Raw genomic sequence first — 11,493 nt, forward strand, 5'->3', positions numbered from 1 at the left:
AATAGCCCTAAAACACCAGAGAAGATTCAATCCTTTTATTCAGGGTTGTTTCCAAGACTTTATTTTTTAAAATCAGTGTGTGAGACTTTGTTTTAGGGTCACCATTGCACCACTGTACCCACTTGCTTTAGCTTTTATGTCCTAAAACATTTGAGTCACTATACAACTATTAGTTAGTTTAAGGACCTCTTACAGCAGTTTAACTGCCTTCTCCACAACACACCTTTAGCCAAACAGGGCTCCTTGTACAAAAACAGAATGGAGAGCAGCGAGTGTGTTGCTCACCCTGGGCCCTGGTCCTGACTATTTCCTCACTGAGAGAGTCCACATTCTCTTCCAGCTGTCTTTTCTTCTGCTCCACATTCTGGAGGGACTCCGTCAGGGACTTGATTTTGGCTTCTTGCTAAACAACGACCGGCCAACGAAAGACATGAAAAGGACTCATACAAATTAAATGACAGTTCTTTTAGGCCAGACCCAATTGTTAGGCCCCATTGTTATTGATATAGAACCACATAATCTGACATCTTAACTATATGTCACTATGGCGACAGCATCTGAGATGGCAGCAGTTGTTAAGCAGCTGTTACCTGGGAGATGCGGAGCTGACAGGCAGTCAGCTCGCTCTCAGTCTCGTCCAGCTTCTGGGTGGTCTCGGTCTGTGTGCTCTCCAGCAGCTTGCTGCGCTTCACCATGGTCTTCACCTCTGACTTCATCTTGCTGATGTAGAGACGGGCCACAGTGAACTCTTCGTCAATGAGACCACTGCTCTCCTGTTGCTGAGGACGTGAGAGAACATTACGTAGGTCAAAGACATTCCTCAGACTCAGTCCCACTCAGACCATCCATGGAGTTTAAAATAGATTAGGAGTTTATCAAAATTTCTTGAAGAGCATGCAGTTGGAGATACACTGGAAACCAGTGGAAACAAACCAAGATGCTCACAATTCCTATTAAAACTAGACAACAAACTGATTGACTGTCGTCTGATCATAAAATATGCAGAACATTAGTCTGCTGAAGCGTTTTCTCTGAGCATCTTTGTGCTTTTACCAGTTTTACATTTGAATCAATCAATTTCACACTGTTGGTTCAACCAAATCTATTTTACCAATTTTTTAAGGACTATTGAAAGTCATTATCTGCAGAAATTCAACACTCATAGTTTAGTTTCTGTTTCTTATTTTTCAAGATTGGGTGCTTTTCTTTTTTTGTGATAATAAAGGTTGATTTGAAGTTCTACTTTGGCAGGAACTTTATCAAGGTTCATGTTCTACATTTTCTGACTGAATCCACTAAATAAATTGAATGAGAGATACATCCACAGTGGAATTAAGTGCTTGCAACCAGCCTATGCAAAACCATCCTCATTTTCAGCAAGGATCACCTGAATACCTGATGATGTTGATAGTTCTTAGACCACAAGTTGTTAGCTTGTGGTCTAAAGCACTGTTATTTCATAGTTTTAACCCAAATGTCACTTTTCTGAATATGAAACAGTGTATCAGAGCCAAACTGGAAACCTTGATGTCATTGCTTCCCACAGCGATGCCTATTTCAGCCAGGTCTTTGAGTAATGATGACATCATCTCAGTGACCCTCTTTTTCTGGTGGTTGGTCATCTCCTTCAATTTCTGAAGCTCTGAGTCAATGGAGGCCAAGGAGCTCTAGTGGTGGACGATAACACACATCACAAAGCATCTAGGATTAGGATTAGTGTTTTTACTTCCAGCAAATTCCCCCAAAGCTTCAAGCTGCTCACCGATTTCTCGTTCAGCTCCTCACTGAGAGCCTCAAACTCTTTGGTTTTGTTTTCAACTTCCTGACTCTTCTGGTCGTAGTTGACAGCCAGCTCCTCCAGGGCCTGCAGCACTTCCTTCACTTCCTCCTTGGAGGCTTCATTCTCCGCCAGCAGCCGGTTCAGCTCCGTCTGCAACGTGTGGTGGTCACGGCGAGAGGATGCTAATAGCTAGGAGAGGTAAATGATGCTCAGTGATGCTCTCCTATGGTCAGGTTTGAAAGTATGTTAAAAAATGTATCAACAGCAGGGACTACAAAACAGATTTGTGAACAGTGAAGAAAAATGTGCTCAATCTGGTGAGGCTCCTGTGCTTGCTAAGGGTGAGTTACAGTTTGACCTCTCCTGCAGGGCTACTAATGGTCTGCAATCAGCTGTCACACCAGGTTTATGCTAACAGGAGTGCCTAGGGGGATTTGGAACAGCGGGAAGGCACAGGGGAAGGAAGGAAGGAAAGAAAGGAAGGCAAGGCGGATGCAGTGTCACCTCCTCCTGATCCAACATCTGCTGCTTCAGTGTCTCCACCAACTGAGACTGCTGGTTGATCTCATCGTCCTGCAGGAAAGGCAGAGGAAAAGAGAAATCCAGTAATGTTTCATTCACATAATTCTCCTGCCAAAGAGCAATACTGAACAACAACCAGTTGCACCACCTGCTGGTCAAAAGAAATAAGTTCACCACAATTAATTAGAAGACGAATGTTGGTTTTCACATAAATATATTCTCTTTATTCCAATATCAAGAACGAATTTACATTATTTAAACAAAAGAGAAAGATGAAGTGAAGATATTGTGAAATTTCATGTGACAGGAATTGTGAAACCTTTCATAGTTTTCATTCCTGCTCTCACAAAGTCAAAGTACCGAAATAGATTCAGTGTTCTAGTTTTTACTGTCATCCTGCTGGAGATTAATAGCATGTCTTGCCTGAGGTAATGTCTATTTAAATATGTTAAAAAATCTGAGATCTGAGATCTGAGATCTGAGATTACAGTACTGCCTGTTTATATATATATATGTGTGTGTGTGTGTGTGTGTGTGTGTGTGTGTGTGTGTGTGTGTGTGTGTGTGTGTGTGTGTGTTGTTTCGTTACCTTGTCGTCCAGCTCTTTGTAGAGCTTGGCCATTTCCGCCTCGTACTTCTCTTTCTCTGCATCTGTGAGTTTGACTCCTGGCAGGGAGCTCAGGGCAGGTTTGGGTGGCGTCTTGTCATTGTGGTGGGTGCTCTCCAGGGCCTGGACTTCTTCTTTGGCCTTTTCTTTGTCAAACTGCTCATCCGCTGGCACACTCTCTCCTGCAGGGAGCAGCAGAAAGATGATATAAGAAGGTCTGTTTCCACCCTAAATAGCTCCCCATCAGAGAAAATATTATGACTGCACACACAGCAATCCTTTTTTTAACAGGTTCTTAATACAAAAAAAAGAAAGGAAAACTAGTCAAAATGAACGAGCCTTCATGTGTAGCATTAGTGCAGGACAGGCATGGTCTTGCATATTTTTCCGAGGGACTGTTTGTCGTTATTAAATATAGAAACAAGGAGCTCTTTCTTTAAAAGCCTCCTGTTAGGATCCATGTGCAGCTCAACTCTAATTGCTAAACACAAGGACACAAGATTTAACCTTGTTATGAACATATCCATACTAACATTAAACACATAAAAACAATGATCATATGTCTGCAAACTCCTCTGCCTCTGCTTTAATGACCCACACATAACCTGCCCATAATACAGCCTGTGGCCCTCACCGCTCCTCCAGCGGTTCAGCTCATTCTCAAGCCAGGTGACTGTGTTTCTCAGCGTCTTGTTCTTCTCCTTCTCTTTCTCCCATTTGCTCTTCCACTGCTCTGCTGTCAGTTCCACATTCATAGTCACTTGGTTCTTGATGGTCTTTGCTCTGGTGAGACACAGAGGTGAGAAAGTGGTAGCGGTCTGTTTTGAATACTAACAGCACACAGTTGAGCCTGGTTTCACCGCAGAGCCAGCTCAGAGGTCGGTGTTTCTGAGCTTAAGTCGGTGCCCTGTCTTTATGGAGTCAGACACCAAACCTATGGATCATTCATATTTATGACTCTAGACCACAGTCTTCTTTGCCTCTAATCTTTTAATATTAAAACGTAGCTATTTGTGGAACACCTTTCAGTTCAGTAACATCATTTGTACAGATGTGATGACAGGTTTGTGTCCACGTACCTCTGTCCAAAAAGCAATGTAGACCTGGTCTCTGCATCATTGTAAGCCGAAGGTGAGCAGCAAATGACCATAGTTGTCCGACAGTTTCCTCCCAGGGAATCCTGCAGGATTCTGGTCATCTTACTGTCTCTGTATGGTATGTAGGACTAGGCGGATTGAGAGGGACCATATGTCACATTATATGATAATTCTGCATGTCACAAACAGCATTTACAACAGTGAAGCCTGATGAAATGTAACTGAGCAATTTAAATTAAGGACTGCGGTCCACTATCATGCACTTACAAAATATAATATACTCAATTTGTAACATTTTAGCAATATAAAAACCCTCTATGGAGGCTCCTGAGCAGTAGGCCGATGGTTCATCTCAGGGTTCCTAGAGCTTTGAAATAGGTGCAACTCCTGGGATATTCAGGGTGGCTTAGATCAGGTCTTATGATAAATCTATGGTATGTAAAATGTATTCAGGTTCTATAATGCCGTCCTACAATAAAAAGAAACAGTAAATATTTAAAAAATGTCTCCAGCTGCAGGCTGATGTTCCTATTTTTGCACACAAGATTGTTCCACAGTATTGCAAGTCCTTTAACCTAAACAGCTACACAGGTGGTTTGCACTCTGATGATTTCACAACTTTTCATAAATATACACCTTTGCCTTCACATTTTAGCGTGCTGTGCTCATCTTTAGCATAATTTTTTGAGGTCCAATCTGGTCTGATAGTCCCCCCAGAACTGGAAATAGTCATAGTAATAACCAAGAAAATAGAGATATGATGTGATCAGTAGATCAACATCTATCTTGCACACATTACATGGTGATATGCACATTTATCCAGTGTGTTAAGTGTTTAAGGCGCAGACATCAGCAGAAACAGTACAAAAAATTCTTCGAAATCAGCGATCTGCCTCCATCTCACCCTGTCCTTGTCATCCTCTTCTGTCACACCAACTCTCTGCATGTCGTACAACACTACATCCATGAATCTTCTTTGTTGTCCTCATTTTTTCCTCCTGCCTTGCAGCTCAATATTCAACATCCTTCATATCCACTCTCCCTTCTCTGAACATATCAAAACCACCTCACCCTTGCCTCTATAACTGTCTCCAAACTGCTCATTTTTACTGTCTCCGATCAACTCATTTCTAATCTGGTCCAGTCTGGTCACTGCCAGTGGAAGTCTTAGCATCTTCAGCTCTACCTCTCCTGTTTTTTTTTTGTTAGCCACCGTCTTTAAACCATACATAATGGCAGGTCTAACTTTCATCTTGTAATTTTTCCCTTTCACTCTTGCTGCCGTCCTTCTGTCAAATCATCCCAACGCTCATCTCCACCCACTCCACCCTGCTTACACTCTCTTCTTCACCTCTCTTGTGCACTGTCTGTTGCTTTGGATGGTTTAAGGTATTTAAACTACCTCTGCTCCACCTTCTTATTCACACACATGCATTCTGTCATGCTGTTACTGGATTTCTTTATGCATGCTCAATCATTTAGGTAAGTAAATCCCAGAAGGTTGATTCTGTTCATCTGGACGTAGCGTTTCCAGTGGGAGAAACGTTTCGTCGCTCATCCAAGTGACTTCCTCAGTCTCAGCTGACTGCAGGTTTCCCCAACCTTATAAAGAGCACATTGCACAATGACTGAAACTAGCACCACTGGATGAACAACGCTACGTCCAGATGAACAGAATCAACATTTTGGGATTTACTGGATTTCATTCCTCTTCTCTCCAGAGCATACCTCCACCTCTCCAGGCTCTCATCCACCTGCTCTCTTTTGTCACCACAGATCCAAATGTCCTGTGTAAACATAATGGTTCACAGAGACACCTGCCTGGCCTCTTCTGTCAGCCTGTCCATGACCACCGCAAACAAGAAGCCGTTGAGAGCTAATGTAATCCCACTCCACTTCACAGCTCTGTCACCACGCTCATGCAAATATAACTTATGGGATCAAAAGATCTAATGAACGAATCAGCACATTTGTGATAATAAACTCACTTCAGCCTCTCCTTTTTACGAATTTCATTTATAAACTTTGAATCACATTTTGGAGTGGCAGTAATTCTAACGCTTCACCAAGCAGAGTCGCAAACTGTCTCACCGAGCCTTCTGCCAGAGCTGAGATGACAATTCCCAGTGCAGACAGGGACTTGTTAATCATCTTGGCTTCATCCAGCACTGTACCCTCTGCTCCAGTTTTACCCACCTTTGAAACACAAAAACAGCACAATTGTCATAGTGAAGCTGAAAACTGTGTCACATAACAGATGCTCAGAACCTTTTTCTTTTAACAAGATCAGCTTAGTAAAAGAAAGTTGACAAAGCAGGTCAATGGCTTTCCCGGAGTTTAGCGCTATGACTGGTCTGTTAACATTTTACACTTTACTGATGGAAGATTGCTCTAGTTTCCCCCCCTGAACTGAAGTGGCAGCACGATAGCATCATTAAACTTTTATCATACAGATCCATTTGATACAGACACACTTTGCCACTAGGGAAAAGGTAAATGAGAGTAAAAGAGCTGTTTCCACCCTGAGTTTTAAATCAGGCCTGGTTTCTACTCTATTAATAAACAACTACTTAAAAGCTACTCTTTAGCTGGTTCAAGTCAGAGGCGGGCTCTTGAAATTGGGAAAAAACACATTTGCAGAGGTTATGAAGATGAGAGAGGTCAGAGAGGAGGAGGAGGAGGAGTACTGAGGATCATACTTTTTCACTCCCAGCCAGATCGACGAGGTACAGCTTGCCGGTTAATTTCTGTTCAGTCTTACTGTTTTCCTGCTTGATGTTGATGAGGAAGATGCTGTGACTCCTGGAGCTGTGCTCATTCATGTCTGAATGTACATGTGGGCACACAAACAAAAAAACAGTTATTACTGATTATATTATTCTAGGTTTGCACGCTATAAAAATAATGGCCCATTGAAGTGTTTTTTCTGAGGGATTACCAAGGTAAAAGAATGAGACTTAACCAGACTAGAATACATAAAAACTCCAGCTGCGACTAACACAGGTAGCTGTAGCTGACTGGTATCTAAAAGGCCTCACATCTTCTAACACCTCTTGACTGTCCATATGCTGTTCTTGCCTTTTTAATGGAATTATTGAACATAGAATATGCCCTGCGGAGTGGAAAGATAAATGGAAATGGACTGGTATTTTTAAACCTGCAGGCACAGGGAGGATATGCAAACTCCAAAGTCCAAAACCAATCCTTGACATCTGGAATGGTGGTATAGTGGTGAGCACAGCTGCCTTCCCAGCAGATCAGCATCTCCTTTAATCTTCATGTCACAGCGTTAAATTAGGAGATCACACGGGACCTTCCGACTGTGTTATCCTGCTGATCTCAGGTAGAGCAAAAACGTTTGTTGTGGTGGCTGCAGATCAGGAGGCAGAGCAGGTCATCGACTAATCAGAAGACTGGTGGTTGCTCCAGTCTGCATGTCAAAGTATCATTGAGCAAGATACTGAAGTTGCTCACTGGTGCTTCCATTGGAGTATGAATGTTACATAGAAAGCAGAAACAAGTGCTGGTGTGAACTGTTGTAGAAATGCATTATGTAAGAACCAGTCTGTTACCATCACAGTGGCTCTATGCATGGACCTGCATGCAACCAAAGTCTGACTAGATACAAACAGTCAGCTTCCAGCTTCCAGGACCAAAAATGTTGTCCCATGCTTACAGATTCTGTATGTGTCAAGAATCGCTGTGTGGCGGGCAGGAGTTGGACCCAAAATGCAGGCTCTCAGACACGAGGGGTGAATGCAAAATCACAGCGACATGGAACAGAGGGAGATTCCGACATAAATACACAGAAGGTAATGAGTGAGGTGGGAACACACGGGGAGCACAGCTGAGGACAATTATGCATAACAAGACAGGGAGGGCACAGAGCTGAAAATACTAACCCAAGATGCGGACCTTAAACGTAACACAGGAAGAACAGAGACACAGACAGGAGGGGAGAGAGAGCATGGGGAGAGCACATGAAGAAATACACGAAGGGAAGAGGAAAACACGGAACACAAGGAGTGGGAGCAAAACACAATAACTCACATCACTATATAAGACAGTCACACAGAGGGAGACACAGAAGGCAACAACACAGGGGGAACACATGGGCAGAGAAGACTAAACAGAACAGAGGGCACAGAGAAACATGAGGGCAGGGGATCAAAACCTAGGAACCATAGAATAAATCACAAATGAACTTGACATAATACAGAAACACAGGAAAACTAAGAACGCTGGGTCAAATGACCCAGGATCCTGACAGTATGTTCATATGCAGATGTCTGTTTACAGAAATTATAATTTTCCAACAAACTTAACTGATGCCATAATGGGATCCATTTAATTCAGAAAATAAGTACATAATTAAGTCAGCTCAGCTTCAGTTTAAATCGTGTACCCATGGTTAGAAAGAACCTGACTTTAATGTGTTTTTCACAGATGTCTTCTTGGCTCAGCTTTTGGGAGTGTGGCAACAGTCAGGAGACTCAGTGAGGATGAACCCATGAGAGGCCGCAATGTACGAACTCACTTGTGACAGCCACACTTCGGTTATTTTTGCCTTCGTCTATGGCTTCCATGACCTCGTCAGGAGTGCAGACAAAACGCTCGGTACAGCCCTGGGGACACATGAACATCACAAGGAAATATTATTCTCAGTAGCCCCACAGCAGGACTGGTTTATAGAGACACATTTATAAGCTGAAGGGACCGTGACACGCTAACAGTCTCCATTAGAACCGGCTGGGAGAAGTTTGTGACTGTATGACTGCAGATTTTGAGTTTAATCAGAAACAATGTTGTGCCTTGAAAATGAAGCACTCGGTTTGTCTTACCTTGACATATGGGACCCTGTTCTTGTCCTCATGTACAGGAAGGTTGGTCTTTGACACTGTGGAGGAAAATGAAAGCAAAGAATGAATCATGGTCTCTGTAACAGGGTCTGATTGATGATGAGCCCCGTACATACCATCCAACAAGTCCCTAATTTTGTCCAAATAGATTTCAAAATATGAAACCTGCAAAACAAAAGCGCACAGTGAGACTTTATCAGATCTTTTCATGTGCGCCTGCCTCGTTGCTCAGCTACATACTTTGATGTGGAACTCCAGGTTCTCATCCATGGAATAAATGTAGTTAAAGATGTCTTGCACAATTCGAGGAATGATTCCCATCATTTCAGGGTCATGAAGCTTCCCCTTCAGGACATGATGATAAAAGTAAGACAGCACAGAATCTCAGGCTTTTCCTGGCTATTTTTAATATGTTTGACCAGTAGCAAAAAAAAGCAACAGCTGATACTTCATAGTACCTCCATTGTGTGTGTTTTGCCTGAAGATGTCTGCCCATAAGCAAAGATGGTCCCGTTGTATCCCTCCAAAACATCTGTACAAAGAAGTAACACATTTAGGATTGGGGTTTGGCTTTGTATTTCATGAACAGATTCCAATGCACAGCTTACCTTTGACTATCTTCTGAGCCACAGCATTATAAAACTCCTCCTGAGTTGTCTTGGACTGGAACACACGGTCAAAGTAGTATGGTTTGCCCTTTAAACAAGAGGTGGAAGCAGTGAGAAATAGTAAAGTATACCATCAAGAATTTAGAGTTTGCTGCACAACAGCAGCCCTACTTTTTCATGCTCACTGCACAATCTTTTTTCCCACTGTTTTCTACTTTTAGTTTGTGTTTGTAATATTTTATCCACTGTTCTTAGTGTCTCTCTTTTAGTCTTGTTTTACTTTGAAGGTCAGCTCTTTGGGGGGTATTGCTTTGCTTTGATTTCCTGTCTTTATTTATTTCCCACCCATGCATTTACATAAGCCTGTATTACTGTTTTCTCCTCATGCCATCTTTGAGTCATCTGCTTCTAGATCAGTGTCCCCCCCTGGGTTTTCTGGTTTGAGATTTTAATTTTTCTTTCTTTGGAATTTTCTTTGTTGAACATGTTTGTTATATTTAGCAAATTATTTCTATTTAATATATGCTTTGTTACTTCCTCTTCTGCCTTCAGGGTGTCCTCAGCTGAGGCACTTTAAGAGCATCAGATTAAAAACATAAGATACTTGATGTGACACAGCTCAAGTGTGTTCGCAAGTTACTAAACAAGTGGGATATGTTTCTAAACTATTTTACTACAGCGAGGAACATTTTGGGGGATGGCTGTGGTTTGGCAGGTTGAGCAGGTCATCTACTAATTGGAAGGTTGGTGGGGTACGAATGTTAAAAAGCACTTAGACATTAAAGAAAGTGAATGTTCATGTTCAACTGCTCCGAAGCAGTCACATCAGCCAGTCACACTGCAGCAACTCAGTGCAGGCATGGTGAAGATGACCTGTTCAAGTTGATTTAAGTGGCTTTCATTAGCCTTAATTAGCCACTGTTAGTGCCTCCAAAATCAGCATTTCCAACCCAAAATATAGAACGATGTAAAAAACAACAACAATTTCAGTTAATAAAATGTGAAAAGGTCTGCTTACTGTTTCGCACACTCACCATCAGCACACAGTCGTCCCCCTTAAACTTGGGTATGTACTGGTCTCCGCGGGCCACCTCAGCGCTGTTCAGCGGCCTGAAACGGCACACCACCTTGATGGTGCACTCCGCCGCCGCGTCCCCCATCCTCGCAGCAGTGGATGAATGGATGGATGAAGCACTCAGAGAACAAAAATGTGGTGCTGCTGAAGTTGTCTGTCGCTCGGCTCAGAGACTTTCCCCGCAAAAAGAAGTCAAAAGTAAAAACTGTAAAACATACATTCATTTGTGTTTCTATTCAACACTTTTCAGCGAAAGCTGACAATAAAAGTCGGCTAGAAGAAAACTAACAGCATGCTCCCTTCGGGCGCAGCATTGATGAAAAAGCCTCTTTGCAGGGCTGAACTAAAAAACGATTAGAGCACATGACACATGAACAGAAGCGTCACATTGCTGCTCAGGATCTGCGACGCTGTTGACCACCCGACGGTCAGAAGTCACGTTTAAGTACTGAGTAGCTTCAGGTATTTTAAAAGAAAGAAGGTACATTTATACTGTAGGGAATTTGAAGTAGGAACTCTGGGTATTTTACAAGAATATATATCTCACAAGAAAGAAAGACAAGTGTGCACTTTTTTATATAAGTGCTGTGGATATAAAAAGTAAACACACCCGTGTTACAATGCCAGATTTTTGTGCTGTTAAAAAATTAGACCACAATAAAAAGAGAGCGCGATGAGGAAGATGATCCCATTGCTGATGAGGACTGAGATGAATGTATCAGTGAGAATTGTGAGTATGATACCATGAATGAGGACGAATTGGAGAAGTTGTTGAAGATGAGACTGAAGACATCAGACTTCATTCCCCTCTTATAGAGCAGTTACCTGTAGAAGACACTCTGCAGGAATATTAACAGGCTTGGTACCTCTGAGACAGATGTTACAGGAAGCTGCTCTGTCAAGTTTACCAAAGAGAAGCTTGGAAGTGAGACTGCTCTGAGACTG

The 11,493-nt window shown here is 42.4% G+C and overlaps 1 protein-coding gene across 1 annotated transcript in view; it reads right to left on the reverse strand.

Annotated features, from left to right (window-relative positions):
* The window catches only part of LOC102211601 (kinesin-1 heavy chain), a 16,794-nt gene extending 6,161 nt beyond the window's left edge, over window positions 1–10,633 (reverse strand). Inside the window, exons 1-17 of the mRNA XM_013912791.1 lie at window positions 10,508–10,633; window positions 9,474–9,561; window positions 9,324–9,397; window positions 9,106–9,210; window positions 8,982–9,030; window positions 8,848–8,903; window positions 8,544–8,631; window positions 6,706–6,830; window positions 6,098–6,202; window positions 3,989–4,134; window positions 3,544–3,692; window positions 2,892–3,091; window positions 2,285–2,353; window positions 1,763–1,969; window positions 1,524–1,667; window positions 591–779; window positions 286–403 (exon numbers count right to left, since the gene is read on the reverse strand). Of these exons, the coding sequence (XP_013768245.1) occupies window positions 286–403; window positions 591–779; window positions 1,524–1,667; window positions 1,763–1,969; window positions 2,285–2,353; window positions 2,892–3,091; window positions 3,544–3,692; window positions 3,989–4,134; window positions 6,098–6,202; window positions 6,706–6,830; window positions 8,544–8,631; window positions 8,848–8,903; window positions 8,982–9,030; window positions 9,106–9,210; window positions 9,324–9,397; window positions 9,474–9,561; window positions 10,508–10,633 (2,038 nt within the window). The remainder of the gene's footprint in view (window positions 1–285; window positions 404–590; window positions 780–1,523; window positions 1,668–1,762; window positions 1,970–2,284; window positions 2,354–2,891; window positions 3,092–3,543; window positions 3,693–3,988; window positions 4,135–6,097; window positions 6,203–6,705; window positions 6,831–8,543; window positions 8,632–8,847; window positions 8,904–8,981; window positions 9,031–9,105; window positions 9,211–9,323; window positions 9,398–9,473; window positions 9,562–10,507) is intronic.
* Window positions 10,634–11,493: the final 860 nt, after the last annotated feature.

Source organism: Pundamilia nyererei, unplaced genomic scaffold (assembly GCF_000239375.1).
Source record: "Pundamilia nyererei isolate P.nyererei 1_Seehausen unplaced genomic scaffold, PunNye1.0 scaffold00101, whole genome shotgun sequence".
In the NCBI taxonomy this organism is placed as follows: Eukaryota; Metazoa; Chordata; class Actinopteri; order Cichliformes; family Cichlidae; genus Pundamilia; species Pundamilia nyererei.